At 34.7% G+C, this 20,709-nt stretch overlaps 1 protein-coding gene and 1 non-coding gene across 4 annotated transcripts in view; both read left to right on the top strand.

Annotated features, from left to right (window-relative positions):
* The window catches only part of Ec (ubiquitin specific peptidase echinus), a 135,975-nt gene that overhangs the window by 32,211 nt on the left and 83,055 nt on the right, over nucleotides 1–20,709 (top strand). For all 3 annotated transcript variants that reach the window (XM_072009314.1, XM_072009315.1, XM_072009313.1), the window contains exon 2: nucleotides 8,589–8,844. In XM_072009314.1, the coding sequence (XP_071865415.1) occupies nucleotides 8,614–8,844 (231 nt within the window). In that variant the 5' untranslated portion in view covers nucleotides 8,589–8,613. The remainder of the gene's footprint in view (nucleotides 1–8,588; nucleotides 8,845–20,709) is intronic.
* Nucleotides 1,305–1,376, top strand: Trnae-cuc (transfer RNA glutamic acid (anticodon CUC)). Its single transcript has one exon. It is a non-coding gene; the product is annotated as a tRNA-Glu (tRNA).

Genomic DNA, 20,709 nt, shown 5'->3' with positions numbered 1-20,709 from the left:
TTTTCGCTCGGTCCCCTCTGATTTCTTCCTTTCTTTTCCTTCTTTCAGCCATCGCGACGTCGTCTTCAGGCGGATTTTGCGAGAAAATACGATAATCGTTCCCGGTACCGTATACAGACTCCGGAAGCGGCCTCGGCGCTTCTTTTTAAACTGCTTGATTTTCTATGAGAATCTTAGAGTCGCCAAAAATGGACTGGTGCTAAACGCTGTTGGCAGTATAGCTTTTTTAGCCTCAGGTAATTGTAACTCTTCCGTGTTCTGGTTTATCCTTTTTGGTGAGAGAAGTTGTGTTATTTTATTGTATCTTTTAGAATCTTGAAATTATAAAAAGGAAAAGAAAATGTCAGACAATCTTCGCGGATATTGAAAATAGAATAAGTCTAAAACATAGGTATGCATGAAACAATAAATTTTGAAATAATTGTCAGTATGATAATTACTATACTGAACACTGCGTGTTCTGTGGAATAAAAATTTAGAAGAGACAGTTGGAAGTATTACAAAAGTTCACCACGATGAAATGTCGATTCTTGCTCGAAAAAGAGAAATATTTCTTGACATCGGATGTGTATGTTTTGCGTTCAGTCTGATTGCAGAAACTTATCCATTATACCGTTAGAGTCGCTGTGAGTCCCGTAGAAATCTTGAAAAAGCGGCTAACGTAAGCGAAGAAACGAAAAGAAACTCGGCTATCGTGTAGATGGCGGTCGTCTATAAATACGGTTGCGTACATTGTCATTCAGAACGAGGAAGGCTCGTTGTGTCGGTAGGCATAACACGTACAAGATAGTTTTGGAAGGAAAATAATGCGCCGGAGGTCGTAGGAAGGCCTAAACTTTTCGAATTTCCGAGGTTCTCGATGAAGGAATCAAAAAATTTTTGTCCAACATAAATCACAGACTGGTGCCGTAATAATAAAAAAAGATTGCTATAGTATTTAATAAAAGAGAAGTTAAACAGTGTAATTGCATATTAAAGCAGATCGAATGTTCTAATAGTTAATGGTACGTACAATAATTCCGATCGGACTAATTATGTTTAATTGTTTTTTGAGGGATTCTAAGATACATTTGATGTTATGGTAAACGTAATATATGATAATAACGATAATATAATATATAATTATTAATGTATAAAAAATGTTAAAAATAATTCATCTTCGTTACACGGAAAATCGTTTCATTCCACATTTTTGATTATTACCTTCGTGAAAAAATGTTAAGTACACTTATAATAAATGTTTATTGTAATATATTAATTTTTGTGGCTCTTTTAAGGGAATCGAATACGAGTAGTTCTCGTCCTCCGGTATGGTCTAGTGGCTAGGATACCTGGCTCTCACCCAGGAGGCTCGGGTTCGATTCCCGGTACCGGAATTTATTTTTTTTGTTTAGTTTTCAGTTTAGTTTAGTTTAGATATATCTTCTTACGATATAATATATCACTGAGATCTAATTTTTGCGATAAAATCAGGCGTCAATATTAAACGTTAGTCGTTCCTGTATCAAATTCAATATCATTTCAATAAAAGATTTCGTATAGCTTTCGCCATTTCCGAAGAACAAAGTGCTTGAAGGTTTTTCTTGAATCTGCAAAATCTGTTGCATAGCAGATGGAAATGATTTTAAGCGTATTGATATGCGTGCCACGATGCCTCGCTATGATAACGCAATCTGAAATTAAATCTGAGACTCACAATGGTTAGTTTGGGAGCGGAAAATTGATGAACGGGAATTTCAAAGCGCCGTGTCGCTCCGATACTGTTCACGCTTGATTAGTGAAAACGTGAAAAGCTTTTGAAGGAGTCTTGGTTAAGAGGTGTTGTGTAATACCATTTAATCGAATCTGAAGAAGACAGGAGTGCTCTATCTATAGTTCTCATCTGTGTATTGTAGTTCTTGTCTGTTTATGACTTGTTGTCTCAATAACGTTCCTGTTTCATTTTACACTGCATCTCTTTACTGATCCTGTCTTAATTAAGCACAGAATTTTTACTAATTTTGTACAAATGGTACATAAATCATATGTAATTATAACTGTAGATAAGTATCGCTTATATCAAAGAAATCCAAATATGTGAATTTTTATAAAATTAAATTAATTAATTAAAATAAGGTTTACATTTTTATGTATCAATATAATCAAACGGAAAATGGTACACGCTAATAGCTTCTAACTGAAATTGCATTTCCAATACACGTAGTTTAATGCTTATACTATTTATATGAATCCATATTTTCAAATACATCACACTAATAGGTACTATCATATTCTTTTCTAATTTTTCCACTCAATTTCATCTCGTACACAATTTTACCTACATCTTTTCGTTCTCGTATAATTGCAAAATCTCTTCAGCTTACTCAATCAATTTGCAACCTCAGAATTATACAAATTCATACCATAATCCCGCCAATCTCCACCCTCCACTTCGACGCAAAACGTTCAACCACTCGTTATCGCTCGAACTGGATTCTTCATCAGCAACGATAAGCACAAACAACGAATAAAAGAGCCGGCAGGCTGGTGTATGAACGCGTAATCGTTCGATTGACCTGAATCTTTCTCGTGTGAATCCAGTCCGATTTCCTGCGATTCAACTTCTTTCTCTCTCCCTCTGTGGAAGAAACGACCCTCTAAAAACTTGGCTGTACAGAAACGTAACGCGTATCGAGTTGCCTACGTTAGCGTGAGTCCCCTTGACAAGCGAAAAATATCGTGGTCGTATTGTTACCGAACCCTGAAAGCGACCACGAAGACAGCGACGCCAGCTTTAGCACTCGAGCACGTACTCGCTCCAACCACTTTTCTTGGCCCCTCGAAATTAACGCCGACCACTCAGCCAGTACCATTTAGCGTGTCGGGCTATGCCAGTCCGGCCATACTCTTTCCGCGTCCTACACCTTCCTTCCTGCGCCACCGATAGGTATATCATCTTTTCCCAGCACAATCCTTTTCCGCTCTCTGTAATTTTCCTTTCGGCGCGTGAAAAAATGTGCCTTACCGTTCTCGTTGCAAGCGAATGACGGAAAGGCTGGCTTGAAAGGGGTCTAAGTTTCTTCTTATTTAGCTTTGCATTACTCGTGTTCCATTATTTTTTATAACGTCTTTGATATTCCTTTGCTTCTTCTTTAATTCTCCTTTTTACACGAGGAAGAATGTTTATATGTATATTACATATATTTACGTTTGGGCTATTCGTAGCCTTTTGTTTGTTACATCGTATTCACTATCGTTGTTTTACTTTCCCTTTAATCTCTTTTTCTATATATGGCAAACATATTTTTTTGTTGCTAATTCGTGGAATTTCGGAATAATTGTGTAATCTTTCGTTTACATCACTTTTGAAATGTACCTAGCACGATGATCGAAGGAGATGACTTGAGAGAAAATTCTTTTTAGAGATGTTTATCTCGATGATTGCGGGTTCTAGAAGTCGTTAGCTAGATGGTTATCTCTTTTTCAAGGGTAGATTAACTTTATGATTAGCGTTTGTAGTAATGGATATTCTTCTTACAAATTGGCTTAACAATATTTTTTGCGAGCTGTTGAAGTGCTTTAACTTAGTTCAGCGGGATACATCGTAATAGGATTTAATGTAAAAAGAGCAGCATTCTCTTCTTACTTTTAATTTAAAACTCCTGTTCTTTGTTGCTGACATCGAGCATACGGTTGTTGAAGAAACTGGAAATTTTGTATTGAGTTAATAAGAATTTCTACATCTGTGACGTACATATGTCGTGGAAGTTTATTTGACGATGGTTTTAGTCGGAAAGATGGTAACCAACGCGTAGCCTGTTGAAGTTTATTTCCGAGTCTCCGAGAGAAAGAGAACGTCGGCAAGACGTTTTACTGGTATGGAAGATGCCTATTTTTGATGATCGTCGAAGATGACGAGGCGTTCCACGACGTAGAGTTCGGGAAGATATTTCTGTGCTGTTTTTGGAGTTATAATGGAATCGGCGAAAAGGTCACAATGTTGGCCGACTTTTTAAGAAAATAAATATTCCCGATGTCATTCTCGGTTCTTTACAATTTTCCACGAATTCTCATAGCAAGAAAGCACGCGATATTTTACAAAAACTACAAAATCCTAGCACTACAACCTTGTTGTATTTGTTATATATCTAAATATATTGCGCAAAATATTTCATTTCTCCAATCTAATTCTATCGATATAAATAAGAGAATAAAATGTTATGTAAATATAAATATTTGTTACAAAATTACAACAAGGGAGGACGCAATAAGGTGATAACGCCCTAAGACTGAGAAAATGTAAAAAGCCTGATAGGTAAACAAGATGTAAAACCGAAAACCCGTCCAAAGCCGAAGGGCACGAACTAAGTAAAAATAAATAAAATAAAATAAATAAAATAATTACAACAAAAGGAAGTAGAAATTCTTCGATCTCAAATACCGTCCGGGTTCTGTATCGTATCTCAAATTCAATTTAAACACTACAGCTTATCCTAAACCTAGATAAATGATGAATCTGTTGATGTATGGTGTTTGGTAACTAATAATAACTATAAGTGAAATATAATATTATGAAAGGAGTCGTTTGAAAAAAGAAACTGCTGGTATGATTATTATAAATAAGTCGATGTAATATATAAAATTGTCTTAACCTCGATAAAAGTCAACATTGATCTTTCCAAAAACACAGAAGTACAAAATCTGAAATCCGTCTCACTGATTTTGACTGATATAACTGTACTCATATTCATCCAATAAACTACGGTTATTTCCACTATTTCTAAATTTATGTTTCCTACATCGAATATACATCTTCCAATAACAACGTGATCCTAGCGCAGTGTTAACGGTATCAAACGCCAGTATCTACGATTATAATCTACTTTTAATCGACTTAACGCTCACGTATGTAACCTAAATTACTCTACACACATATATATCTTCAATTTTCCACGACTTTACATTTCCATAATTATATTATAATCTTTAAACACGGCTAAACAAATAGAACCTGGGGCAGAAATTTGTTTCACCTATTGAATCTTGTAACAATCATCCTACCTTGGGTAATTTATACATTTTTATCTTCTTTTGGATATTTTATCTATTTCTATTCCATTTTGTATATTTTATATCGCGTACAGATTGTGAATTTTCGCGTATTATAAAAATCCATACTAAAATCCTCTAAATACATTTTTTAAAAAAGTAAAAGATTATTTGCGCGTATCCTTACTTTCCAATGAAGCATTTTTCTTATCATGTTCTACGCTTCATTTTCATAACGTGAAGTTGTTCCTGAATGCTATTATAGATACGATGTCGTGTAACTATTTCTAACAGCCAGTATACGTGCTCGCAATACTTTGGCGATGAAATTTTAACGATCTGTATTGGCAACGCTTATGAAACGAAGTTACTGACACAGCGAGAGGGAAGCAAACAACGTTCCGATCGGATTGCAATCATTTTCAAGAACCCTGTTTCAATTACACACCTCGGGAAAGTACATGGTTTACATCCTGCATCCTGTTTCTTACGAAGCAAATGAGCAGAGACGGTTCTCCGTCTCTCTTTCTCTCTTCCTCTTCGTATTTCAAATTCATATAGGATAACGGTGCCGAGACAAGCGTAAGCTAATATTGTTCGTTCGTGGACAAAAAGGGGACGTGATAGAGAGTGCGAAGCAAAGAAATTACCGGAGCCAATACGTGTGTTACGTGTTTACCGTTATCATGATTCCGTGTGACTCGCGTAAATCCTCACGCAAAAGTGGCATCCCGCTTTTTCTTCGCAATTCGTACGGAATTTTTATTTTCGTTTCGTGAAACTTTAGTTTACTTTACGATATTTCGAGGAGAAACTGTTGTCGAGTTAAATACGCAATTGTCATTGTCGTGGTTGTTTCTAGAAATCGAGATTTGCGGTGAAACCTAGACTCTGGTGAAAGGATTCTAAGGAAATTATTCCTAACCACTATGTGGTGATTGATTTGTTTTAGAATATGATGTTAATATTGCCAGATAGATTAGGGTTTTCTTGTTTGAACGTTTGTTAATTGCATGTAGGTAATTTATTGTGAGATAATCTGTAATCAATGTACTGATGATAGATTATCGCTTGATAATAGTAAAAATATTAAATAACTATAGATGGCATAGTATTGAAAAAATATTGTTACGACGCTATAATAATTTTGAAATTTTGAAGAATAGAAATCTAGAAATTATGAAATATTGAATTTTTCTTTTAGACAATTTTTTTATTTTTATCGTTTAAAATTTCGAAACTTTTTACGCTTAAATTTTCAGACTTTGAATATTTGAAATTTTCAACATATCAAGTTCCAAATATTTGGAACTGCTATTTCCAGAAAGTTAAAAAAATTTTTATATTTGGAACTTGAAAGCTTCTAGGTTATCAAATTTTAATTCCTTGAAATTTAAATATTTTTTGAAATTTTGTAACGAAGGATCTGTGGTATCTAAAAGCCATCATGCAATAAACAACCAAGTAAAGTTTCATGAATAAAGCTTGCTGCTCGTTCAATTAATTATTTTATGAAACGCCAAGGTCTGCTTTCTTCACGAATGAAGTCATAGTATAAAAGATACCTTAAATTATGCTTACTTACAATCAATTAGAAACGTGTTCTTGCTATGTCGTTTACCTTGAAGATGCCGGGTAAAGGCCGTGTTTTACTGGGCATAACGTTAAGGAATGAGGAGAGTGGCTGATGAATATCGATACGATATTCATTAATTCGTTGAACACGATTTCTTGGTATTGTTACTGTCGCTTGATACGCGTCGTATTACGCTACTGTTCGCCCCACGATCACGTTCCCTCACGTGTAATACACTAAATGCATATGAAACGTATGAAACTGAAGTCGTATGAATTGTGGTGTTGACATTGATACTGTTATTACACTTCTTTCAATGCGGTCGAGAAAACCGTTGTTCTAGTAACAAGCAACTAACGATAACGATACCGATGATTCGAGTATAGCAGTTGTATCACAGAGACTAAAATGAAAGGTACATGAAAAGATGCATAAGGCAAGGCACGGAGCAAATCTTTACGAAAAATGATTCGATTAATCAAAAATGCAGCGTTGCAAGTCTAGAAATAATTTTAATAAAAATGATGAATTTATTATTTTGACCATATTAAAAAATATAAATTTTCCTTTTTGCAAACATTTTAGTTAATATTATTGCATAATATTATTCGACGGTTAGCATGTAAGCTCACATTAAATGAAAGTGCCATTTCCTCTTACAGCCCAATAACGAATAAACGTCAAATTCATCACAATGTTCGTGTTGTAACAATAATTATAAATAAATAAATAAATGGACCTACAACTATTCGGAAGAAATTAAATACACTTCGGTATTCTTCCTTTTAACATTATGAATAATTAAAATCTAATTATTGTTACAACACGAACATTGTGATGAATTTGACGTTTATTCGTTATTGGGCTGTGAGTGGAAATGGCACTTTCATTTAATGTGAGCTTACATGCTAACCGTCGAATAATATTATGCACGTTGAATTTAGCCTCGGTACTATTCGCACATTTTTCTGCAATTTGCCTTAATCCGTCTAAGAAAATTGGTCATAAAGCATGACCATTGTCGTCCTTTTTATTGTTTCCGCAAAATTTGTTCCACAATTATGTAGCGAGACTTCCGTATGATCATGGTTTTATGAGCCTCTCATTTTCTACTCTGCAATTTACCTACATTCTGCCGGGAGGTATAAAAAATATTTTCTCCACTTGAAGAGACGCGTTGGTATGAAATGTGCCTAGAACTTTCTGAAATTCGGAAGGGAATCTTCCATATCTTATTTTCGCCAATTTTATTCTATCCTATTTAAATTAATACGAACCGTTACGCGGTTTACTAAATAAGTATGATAAATCAAATTTATGAAAATACCAAACTGTAGAATATTATAAAAGTACCACGAGTTTTCGAAAAATTTTATTCGGAGAAATTAAGTTATTTCTTTTAAAGAAGTTACTACCAATGATTCTTTAATCGAAGAATTGATATAGTAAATCACGTAAGTGCCATAAAAGTAAGAAATAATTTTTTCAGTGCAAAAGAATATAAATTCGATAAATACAAATTCCAAGGACAGAGTGAAACAATCATAGATGGTAGAATAGTTTACTATATTAACATTTACAGAATAATTTGCTATATTTATTTAAATTTTTTATTAGAATAACTTGTTTCAGCTTTTATCTGTAATTGCAAATGCTAACTACAATTCAATTGGAAAAAATTAAAGTACAATGCACAAATAAATAAATATAACTGATTCGATACACGTTTCACCATTTATTCTTTCTTTAAATTTCTAAAGCTATTAAACGCTGGAATTCCATAGTGTTTAAATGATAAGTAATATAAATGGTAAAATTAACAGAAACAAGTTAAAAACCTTTTGGCCTTTACATCGTTTGCCATTTCCACTTCTCAATTTTAATATATACATATATTAAATACGTAGCGTCGTAAATATTAAATAACGCTAAAATGTATTTGATAAGAATCGAGTAATGAAATATCAATTTCCCTTTCATGCAGATGACACTGACGTAGCTGATCGAAGATGGCTTCCATCATGGGGTTACAGCAGCCAGCTGCATCCCAAGATACCGTGGATTATACTGGGTATTTGCAATCGACGCAGTGCCATCAAATCCATGGAAGTCAGACAAATGGACAGATCCAATCTACACAGAAATCACCGTCCAATGATCATAATACCAGCTTTACCAGCACGAAAGGATTGCTCAATGGACCTGGTCAAAACAACTGTTTCCTCAACAGCGCTGTTCAGGTAAGATGAATCTCTTTTACGGAATGGAAGAATGATGTTTCACAGTCTTGGAATATGATTCTTTAACAATTTTTAGAGTTATTGTGAGACACATTCTTACGATATTTCTTTTGTACTTGGCTACGTAAAACGTAGGAAACCAAGTGTTAAAGCGGTGAACATATATTTATGTTTCTGAGATCTGAATTCTTAGATGCATAGATAAAATTATACAACGAAAAATGTTATACAATTTCTACGATTATATCAAAGATATTACGTATAATATAATTATCGAGTTAGTGTAAAAAGACAATCTGAAACAGTTCTATACTTTGAGAGGGTAAAATTTTGAGATTCACTTAATGGTTTGTTAAATTTCAAATATCGTGCGTTGAGAAAGATTCCTTCGTGTCTGTTTCTATTACCATGTATATAGTACTACTTTTTTTTAATAAAACGCGCATTATTCGCTTGGAAATTCAATTCCACAAATACTTCAATGCTACAATACTAATTTATAATTATATATATTTACTAACTATACAATGTTAATTTACAAATTGCACTTTTCCGTTGACCTCGTAAAACACGTATTCAAAAAGTAAAAAAAAAAAAAGAAAGAAGAAGATCCTCGAATAATGTAAACTACGGCAAAAGATCAAGATCCTGCTTCAAAAATTACCCACATCACTGTCGTCTGTCACGCATCATCGATCAAACTGAATTTTCCTAGTTTCGACGTGATCAATACAAATTGAATTTCGCGCGCCTCGATCGCGACTCGCGCGAAGGTGGTTGCAGGGTTCAAGAATGGAAATAATTCTCGGCTACGCGGTGGAAAGGAGTCTTCTCACGTACCGTTAGAATTTGTTATGTCGATCAAAACTGTTTTTCCCAGCTTTCGTGCAGACCACGACTGTGTTCGATACGTGGCGGCGATCGTAACATCCGCAGGAAGCAATTACACACGACCTGTCTCGATTAGAACAATCGATCGGAACCGCGGTTGGACTAAACGCTCGATGACTGGGACAAAGGAGACCCGATCAAGCTTTAGCTTCTCGTTTCAACGGGATTACGTAACGTTAATCGTTCGAAACGCGTTCGATTCAGAAACCGGGCTAGCGCTGTCTAGTAATTCGAGTAGTGGCTCGATTCGACGTGAACGCGTGTCTAAAATGCGAAAATACGATCGCATTTTGTTTGTCCCACGTTCGAAATTGTTTTCTTTTGCCTACCATTGGCAACCGTGATTCGATAGTCGAAATGTTACGAGTTTGAAAATTGATACGCTCGATACGCAAAATTGATTGGGAATATAAATTTACTGGAGTTAAAGAATCTTATTATTACTTTCTCTTTTGGAGGAAAAGTGTTAATTAAATATTTTGATATCGTATAGGCAACATTAATTTTCATTTACAGTTAGAATTACTGATCTGTAATATGCTACGCAAATAAATATAAATAGGTATTATGACAATGTCTCTTTTATCTGAATAAAAGTCATGTTAATTGTATCAAAAGCATCTGCACTTTTGCATGTTTGTATAGGCATTATTGGATGTTTAGATTCATATTTCTATTAATTTCAATTTTTTACTGCAATAGATTCGAAGTTCATGTAAAAGGGAACGTTAAATACTTTATATAACTTTGTAAAAGATTATCTTATTTTTATAACAAATTTCGACCGTTTAATCAAGAGTAATTTAGCAAGCGTCAGACCAAAGGAATTTTTTTCGTGGCAGAGCTTTCAACTTCGTTATCCATCGATTCTCCGATATTTCTACCAAAGTTTGTTTTTCATTTTTCCCCGAAATTTGTTTACGTTTCAATATCGCTCGTGCACTTCTCGAGCTGCATTCCTCGGCGAAGGCCGCTATGCGCCTTCTCGCATGCAACCAGATAACCGAGCGTGCATTTCAGCGTTTTCGAAACATTCCCTTCTATCCGTTGGCAGTTTGATCAGAGATTTAGAAGCGATGCGAATAAGCCCAAAACAAACCTTTACCATAAAAGAAAAAGAATAGTGCACCGAAAACTACGGACGAATACGTTTGTGATACCCAAATTCGATGTGAAAAGCAAACCTTATTATCCACACAAAAGTCATTAGATATAAATTGAGGAAAAGTTGAGCTTTTTGAAAAAAGGCTTGTAATAAAGGTGTACTGTAGCTCGTGAAAAGATTCGAGCACTTCTTGAAACCTTTCATGAACATATTACGTACATTATAATATATTATAAAATATCTTAGAATAGAAGCTATAAAATATTTAGTATTAGTCGACCTTAGTCGAATCATGGAAATCTAATTCATTTTCTAAATATAAAAATCAGGAGGTTCTTTAAGATTATAATTATCAATTAAACCACAGCTAATATTGAAAAACTAGAACCAGAACTTTCACGTCGCGTAGTTCGTCGAATTCACCGCTTTGTCTCTGTTCTTTTTTCAGAAATCTCAATTTAAAATATGTACATACATATATCTAAAGTAACACGTTACTGGAATCCATTTGTCACCGACGATTTAGAAAGCTCGCAAATCTCAAACGAACGCAGGAACATGGAGCAGGTATAATCCACGCCAATATCGTATCTCTACCCTTCAGTCTCTAAATCTCTTTGAAACGTGAATTTGTTTTTCTGAAACAGCTTAACGGCGAGACGCTTATGAGCTAGTACGTTCACAGTTTATAGCCACGAGTAGTCACCAAATCTTAAAGACGTGCTATCTTCGAAAGCCTTCCAGGCAGACGTAAATATTCATGCCTGCTAAGCCACAGGACACGTGGAGAATCTTCACCTCAGCCTCTTTCATCCTCTCGTTCGACGCTTGTTTTCTCTTTCCCTTTCGACTCCTTTCCTATCGTTTCGCGTACCTTTTTTCTCGCTTTGCACCGGTTCCTATTTAATATTCAGCTCCAAAAATACATCCTGCTGTTTTCTCGCTCACGATTACGTTGCTGAAAGGTCAGAATCTTGTTTGTTTTTGGTTAACGCCGTAACTCTTTTTCAAAGGCTCTTGGACCGATTGTTATCTCGTGACAAAGAGAACCCTGACCGTACAACAGACACTGTGTGTGAATAGGATTCCTCGAGTGTCGAAAGTACTTTATGTGCTTTCGTCGCTTGAATGTTTGGCAATTATAGTGATTGGAGTGCACTACTTGCCGTAAGAATCTTATTGGAAACTGGTTGACTTTCTAGATTTTTATGAGTTCGTTTCTTGTCACAATGACTATTGTCTGAGAACCATAAATATAATAAAATTCCTCCTTTTTCTTCTAGAATTTCTTAGGTTAATTAAATGCCATTAATTGCAACGTCGATGTATGTTATCGGGTTTTCGATATAAAATAATTTTTGATATTCATAAAGAGCATTAAACGCGTAACGTACATGTAACTTCGAGTTGAAGCTTTCGTGTCATAAATTGCACAAGTGCATAAATTGTATTTGTGAATTATATTTATGGCAATAAAAATACATACGAGACTGATGAAATGCATATAATTTTCTAAAACGGATTACGAACTGTTCATACAGTGTCGATATTTCTCAAGCATTGGATACTTTCTTAATCAACACGATACCCGAAACAACGCATAAGTAAACTATTAATTATTAACATAAACCAAACAGTAAAGTCAACGATTATAACCAAGCAATACAATTTACGTTTCCAATAACTCCGTTCTCCAACTAAAACAACCTCAAAACAAAAAAAAAAAGAAAAGAGAAACGAAACCACAGAATGCAGTCGTATAACACGCGTCAATTAAACGGTGTACGAGATGATGTTCATCATTGTCAGGAAATAGGAGACTCGAATGCAGCGATTGTGTCGCATTGCAACGACGCTACTTTGGTCTCTCCCTGGTGACGTTCGCTTTTTATTCGTGACACGAGACAAAGGAGTTACCACACCCTGGCTGCGTGCACGTTTTACGCTTAAAACACTTGTATCGCGTGTCACGTAAGTCGAGGTATTGGATACGCGTGCCTCATGCCGAACGAACTATCGATAGCTAATAGTACGATCATTTTATTAGATTAGAACCATCGTTTTCTTCGTAACGTATTCGCGTGTATTTCTCTGGCGTTGATTCCTATGCCTTGAAAATTAATCTGTTTCGTAGCCAGCCACGTTCGCCTGTTCCCGTTGATCGATGGGTTACTCGGTACATAATTTGAATGTGCTGGATTCACAGCACCGTGTAAATCCTATGTAAATTACCATTTAGCTGATGTAACTACTTAACCAGTTTGCTTGTATTCCATAGTTAATCTTAGAAAGTTCGTTCTTTTTAGCGCGTTTTTATAATTTCTAATTAGATTTATGTCAAATATATAATAGGCTACATTAGGATCTTACAGCAAGTAGCAACGGTCTACGCTTTTTACATTTTTAGATTATATTCTGTATAAGTTAGGAAATATTTGTTGTTTTATATAATTGTATATTTTAATTTATATTCTATATAATTGGGAGTAGCAACGGTCTACGCTTTTACATTTTTTAATTATATTGTGTATAAATTAGGAAATATTTGTTGTTTTATATAATTGTATATTTTAATTTATATTCTATATAATTGGGAGTAGCAATGGTCTACGCTTTTACATCTTTAAATTATATTGTGTATATGTTAGGAAATATTTGTTGTTTTATATAATTGTATATTTTAATTTATATTCTATATAATTGGGAGTAGCAATGGTCTACGCTTTTACATTTTTAGATTATATTGTGTATAAGTTAGGAAATATTTGTTGTTTTATGTAATTGTATATTTTAATTTATATTCTATATAATTGGGAGTATCGATGGTCTATGCTTTTACATTTTTTAATTATATTGTGTATAAGTTAGGAAATATTTGTTCTTTTATATAATTATATATTTTAATTTATATTCTATATAATTGGGAGTATCAATGATCTATGCTTTTACATCTTTAGATTATATTGTGTATATGTTAGGAAATATTTGTTGTTTTATATAATTGTATATTTTAATTTATATTCTATATAATTGGGAGTATCAATGATCTATGCTTTTACATCTTTAAATTATATTGTGTATATGTTAGGAAATATTTGTTGTTTTATATAATTTATTGTAGGAGTAATTTCTGCTGCTTTTTGAAAATTAAATTGTTTACTTTTCCTACGGAATTTTTTTACGGTACAATAGACTGCACAAGTTTTTTGCTAAATTGTTTAAGCGAAAGTTACTGCGTGTCTTGTAACATAGAAACATTAGAAGAAAGAACTTGATTATTTAAGTAATTCTTGAAGGAATGGTCCTACTTGTTATTTGTTTATTCCTGATTGCATTAGAATTTAGGTAACTTCTGTATAATATACAACGTATAATAACATATACATGTGTAGACAAATATATATCTACATAAACAATATTTTAACTTGAACCAGCTTATTCATTACTATATCCTAATATTTAGATTTTTGTTCACATTTACTCTTTCTCTCTTTTCCTTTTTTGCCCATAGTTACGCATATTTCCATTTCGCGGGTTTCCACTTTCCATCCCACCAAACCAGCCGCCCCTCATCTGGGTTCAATTTAATTTCGACCTTAATTTGGTTTCAGTTTGCTTGAATTATGGCTGTCTGCATATTCGATGGTTTTTCGCGTCATTAAATCGTTACGAGACTAATGCTTTTCGTTAATTCACACAAACATAAAAAGTTGTATTTATCTGAACCCTTCTGCAATTTTTATACTGCAATATTTATACTAAAATTCTTGAGCAACGATATATAATTAACTAAAAGCAATTAAACAGTCCATAAATTTGGTAAGCCCTTAAAAGATTTTTCTAAGAAAACGATGCTCTATCTAATTGTTTCAAGGTTCATAACATTCAATCGGTTCCGGCACGACCTTCTATTTTCAAGTTTTCATTGTAATTTTACAGCGATGACTTTTCTCGTTCGATTGTTTCTTATATTATTAACGTTTTGCAATTTCGCTCACCAGTGAACGATGAAATTAAACAATCGCGATCTGTATTTGTCGGGGCAGCGTTCGATAAATGGTAATTTTTATCGGTGCGATTTAATTTTCCCATAAATTAGCAACGTGGATTAATGAAACTCAGGAGTGTATCGCTGGAGGGTTCGTTCGTCGAAACTGTTTCATTAGCCGGCCGAAGCTAACGAACGAATTAACGATATAAAACTCGTTTTCGGCCCGCTATAATGGCACCTTGGGACTAACGGTCCATCGACCACTTTCGTCGTCGATCCTGATAAATGGTTAAACGTTCTCGTTATCATTCTACCCTACCAGGATCGCATAAATTATATTTTAGGTAATATCTCGTCGATATGTACCTTTTGATGTTCTGTTTATGTGTCTTCTCCCCATTTTTTACCATAAAAATGGCATCGAAGGGAAATGCTCGAGATTTCAAAGAAAATGTTTCTGAATGAGAACCTAATGTATTATAAAATGAGCAGAATTAGTTTGTCCACGTTGAGAGAGAGAGATAGCGAGGTTATAATGAGATTTTGAATAAAAAGTATCTCTTTATTTGATAATGGGATTTTGGAATATTTTGGAAAAAATGTTCTGAGCAAAATAGAGACAGTTGTAATAATTAAAATAATGTAGTGATTTAATGGAAATTATGTTGTAATAGAAATAGCATGCATTGAAATGTTTTAAGCAAATTGTATCGGATATGACACAAAACCTTTAACATTTCCTTCACAACGGGTAGTTCGTATTCTTTTAAAATTCCATTAACGAAAAAGTAGCTGGAAAATATGAGAAATAATTGTCAGCTGATTACTACATTAATAATGTAAAAATATGATAATCATTTAAATCATATTGTTTCATAATCTAAAAGAATCATTATAAACTCGTTCAATAGATTTCAAATAATGTTTGCGTATTGAATAAAACAATCAAATATGAAAATATCAATTGATTCAAATGAAAACTGCTGTATTAAACATTATTCAATTTACCACGTGTTTATCAATTTTTAGTCCCATTAATTTTACGATTTATTTTGCTAGAACCTGCACGGTACTCGTTGAACACCGTTAATTTATTGATAAATTCAATTAAAGCAAAGTAAGTCGGATAAGGAGCTGGAATTGCGACCCAGTTTTTTGGATAATTGGAAACGATTGGGTAAAGGTAGTTAAGTGTCTCTTTTTAACTGTTTTTCCTCTCATTCCTATCCTGTTAGGTTTTTCATTAATTGGAGACACTTTTCACTGGGCGATTGGTTCGTCGCGGAGGGACTGTGTCTATACAGTTAACGAAGAATTTGAAGGGACTCAAGCGAATGGAAATTAAAAGGCTGAAAATAATTAAAGCCGTTCCCATTACTTTACAATGATTGCTAGAAAAAAATTCTAATCGATTAAATTTTGAAACAAGCTGCATCCTTTCTAAATAATAAAAAATTATCCAAATCTGTATATGTCCCTTTTTAAACATCGTTACGACCGATAGACGTTGTCTGGTCTCTACGACTACATGAAAGTCAATGACACATCAAACCAGAACCATTAGATCGATCATCTTACTCATCTGCCTCCATTTCGTCCATTTCGTTCTCTATATGAAACAGTCTTAAGATATTAATACGACAGTCTAAAATATGTTTAGTGATGGTATGCATGCATAATGTGTTTAGGACAATATATTACCATAATTGAAGACAACTTATATTTCTAGTCGCACGGCGGGGGAGGGAGAGGTCATTAAGATCATGTCTATGACATTCAAAACCATTTGAAGATTAGAATTGGTCATCGAGGTTGTGTAATTAAAAGTTAAAGCCATATGAAGGCTATGTGGAGCCATTGTGGTCGTGTAATTTGAAAGAAGGTTCAAGATGCTTCAAAAGACGCGAAAGAACAAAGAATGAAGGTCATTCGAAAGGCACGGAGAATTACCGAGGGCGTATCATTGCTGATTATTCATCGAGCGATATTGTTCATCGAGCGATTCGATAGAATTAGACCGTCACAAGTACAAATAATTAGGATGCCACAATATAAATAAAATCAAGTTTGAACGATGTTTAATTCTGAATTCTTATAGCTACAAAGCAGATGTCCATGCTTGTGAGAATGGTATGTTTAAAATTTATTTAATATAAAGAATCCTATATTCTTAAACTTGACACTACCATAATCTGTATCCCCTTTTATCGTCGTAAATCTCATTATCTATTCCACTAATGCATCTTCATCATATCTCATCACACTACGTCAACGTTGTTAGAAACGTAATTGGACGCAAAGACAGACAAAGAACCAGGGAACAAACGTAGCAACGTTTTTAGCCCAACGAAAATAAGGAACGTATTGTATTTTGTATTGCTCCATTGCCGGTTAAAACGCTATCTGGTGACTTGTATCGGTTAATGGAGCTAGGTTTTGCGCTATCTAAAGACACAACAGCGGCGATGCCCGCGTATTTGCCGCTTGTGACGAGATAACGTTTCGTCGAAACGAGGCTAAGAGCAAACGTGTACTGGGTGGTATCCAAGACGAAGATTAGGTAACGCGTTACTTTAAAGTTACTCGAGAACTAAAAAGAGCTGGCCAGTCGCACGAGACATGCTTTCTTAGCCGTGAGAAGCTTGTAATTTGCACCGTGTAATTTTACAGTCAACGAAAGGCAAAAGTGATTAGAGAAGGGAAACGCGGATATTCAGCATGTTTAATGGTGTCGAAAGAGTGGATTGGATTTTTTATTACTCTTGAAAATCTCCAGGGTAGTTGAAACGACCAGGCAACTCACCCATAACTGGCCTAATGTTATTCCTGAAATTTTACAAGTCACAAGTTGCAAATTATCGAATAAATTCTCTCGCGTAACAACAAGAAGTTTTATTAAGAAATTTTGTAAGCTACAAGTCAGATGATTACTCTGTTTGTCATAAAGTAGTAAAATTGTGAAAGAGAAATATGTAAACTATAACGTGTTAATTCATTAATATCACTGGTGGATAAATTGTCGTGTAATTAAGTAAGTGAACGATGATTTAATTGCTGACGAAGCATAAAATCTGAATGAGATTCAAAATTTAGATCTCCTAATGTTTATGATTTGTGTGAGATAATGTATTCTTGCTGCAGGCACTTGAATATGAATAAAGGGGTTTGCGTTTCATGCGCATGGTATATCGCCATGATGTTTCACTAATCAGATGGAATAAAAAAAAATGCGGAAGCTAAGAGAAATGATTTATTTCACCCCTAAGCAACATTTCGTCGTATCGGAGAAATAAGAATATTCTCTCTGCTATTACCTACGTAATAAATACTTCAAAACGCAATAAAAAAAAAAACTACTCCATTAAAGCTCTGAGAAATTATGAATGGAAAATGACTAAGAAAGTATATCGTTACAGAAGTTCTCAAGATAATTCGTTAATAGACGATAAAATTCCAAGAATCGAGCAGCGAAACATACACTGTACAAAGCGCATTATGCTTCTTAGTGTTACTAAATTCTCCATTCCCGCTTTAATTTCAATTTTCATCCTCTTCTCTGTCTTCTCCTTAACGTCCATTCTCATTAGCATGCACGCTTAATCCCCACCCTATTCATAAACTACCTTGAGAAATAAAAATTTGACAAAACATACTTAGGAAACCGTGCACATCCGACCTTACCGTATTCGTTAATTACCTTGAAGAATAAAAATTGAGCACAATAGCGCCTTCGACAGCACACCCCGTGTAAAACAAACAAAACGGCCCTTTCTTTCCATACGCCGCACAAAATGCCTCGCTGTTCTCACCAAGCTAACGCCAGGTAAAAAAAAAAAAGAAAAAACACGAAAAAGGAAAGTGTCTGGACTGGTTAGAAGGACCGAGGTGGTGACACCAGTATATTCATGGTTCTTCGACTCGCGTCACGTCGATCCTTAGGGTTCAAGGTTCCCTCGTGTAGGCACACCACGGAGGATTCCCTTTCATTCTCATCGTGGCGTAAAAAGTCGACTGTAGCAGCGATTTTCCTATCGATATCCCCACCGCCTTTCAGAAATCTGGCATAGTGTGCTGATGAGGGGGTTGGGAGGGTGTTGTCGAGCTAGTTTGTGGCACAGTCTGCTCGTAATTAGCGCCACGAGATGAATCAGTTTCCTATTATAATTAGCCGCAAGCCGGAAAGAACGAAGTGGATAGCTACACCCCTTTACACCTGCTCACAGACTCGTCTTCTGGGTGTTATTGACACTGTCGCTCCCATCGTGCCGCCGTACAATGTACCTTTCCCTTTCCCCCCAGTCGACACCTCGGTGGCTCGAATTAAATGGGCATTTCCCAGCTGCGCCTCGTGTTTTGTTCAACTTACGACGACACTGATTTTACTCTCATTTTTTTCTTTTTTTTCGTGTCACGAAATGAGGATGGAGCGCAGTGAATCATACGGCTGCGTATTTTTCTACATCTTTATGTTTTTATAAATGTCATTAAGGAAATGGAAACTTGAATAGAAATTTGTTTCATCGTGTTCGCACCTTCGATTAACAAGTAATTAGAGAATTTATTCATTTTTTCGAATTGATTCTTCCTTCATAGGATATTCGATGGAATTATTATATTCGCATAATGTATGAAACTATAATATTCATTGTCGTAAATTTTTCGATTAATAGCTTTCTCACATCTTTCTTTCTAAATTACGTAGAAAATCAACAAATTTATTTATTTTCAAACTAGTTCGCGAGTGCGAACGATCGTGTGCTGTTGAATATGGATTGACTATGTTGGGCAAAGTTTCAAATTAAAATGTCGAGTGTACGAAACAGGAAAGAATCGTTTTGCTTTCGTAAACGAGCATGCTCGCGTTTAAATGAAGCTCTTGTGTCTCGTTAGTGAAGCAATCGTCTCTATCGCACGGCTCACAATGCGCTTTTCTTCTGTCTGTCACGACTGCTTCGTCGGCTGAATCGTAGTTTTGTGTAGCTGCGCGTTTTTAAGCGGAGAAATTGACGCGATCGTCACGAGACGAAGAGCGACACAGTAGATTTCTTTTGTTGCAGCTGTTGCTTGAATGCAACGGGTTCGAGAGCGAAGGACTCTAAGTTTGATAAAACGTGGAAATTAATTACACGTTACATATAAATTTAGAAAGTTTCCGTTAAAAATAATTATATTATTTTTTCCATCTCTGTAATTTGAATTTTACGCGATAAAGAATTTCAATAATAATAACGTTAATTTAACGAATTCTAATTAATATTGGACTTGTAACTAGTGAAGTAACTGAATGAAGTAATGGGAACGTGCCAGCAGTTTAGTTTCGATTATTTTGCAAAAAAAGATTGCACAAAGTAAGAAGCTATTAACAATCGAATAGAAAAGTAATATCACTTTATATATGGAACAGTTGTAAAAAAAAGAAAATGGTCTGTTATCTTCGTATTATATATTTAACGTGAAAGTTATTAAGATATCTTGTAGATCTCTTGTGACTTCATGTATAACATAAAGAAGATTTCTATACAAATTGTATTAGCATGAAATTTTAGCGTTAAATCGTGAGTCACTCGTCCGAAACGGAGAACTGGTTGGCCTATTTCCATTTGGTTACAAATCCCACGCAATCTCGTAATTTCAATTAGTCCTACGCTTCGGTTTCCTGTTCGAATTATTACGGTGGACACATTGCAACCGCTTTTGCCTCAAATCGTTAACGCAATTCCTCTGTTATACCCTTACATCAAAACCCCATCAATGTATCACGTTACACAACAGAAGCACAAAAATTACGATCAGGGTGGCCAGCAAATACCAGAAATAATTTTGCAAGCCACACGTTCCTCGTGATCAAGAATCTCGTCGTTTCTCGAAAACATTCGAA

This window comes from Bombus fervidus, chromosome 8 (genome assembly GCF_041682495.2).
Source record: "Bombus fervidus isolate BK054 chromosome 8, iyBomFerv1, whole genome shotgun sequence".
NCBI classification, from domain to species: domain Eukaryota; kingdom Metazoa; phylum Arthropoda; class Insecta; order Hymenoptera; family Apidae; genus Bombus; species Bombus fervidus.
The sequence above is the reverse complement of the archived record's forward strand: the minus strand, read 5'-3'. Positions and strand labels throughout refer to the sequence as shown.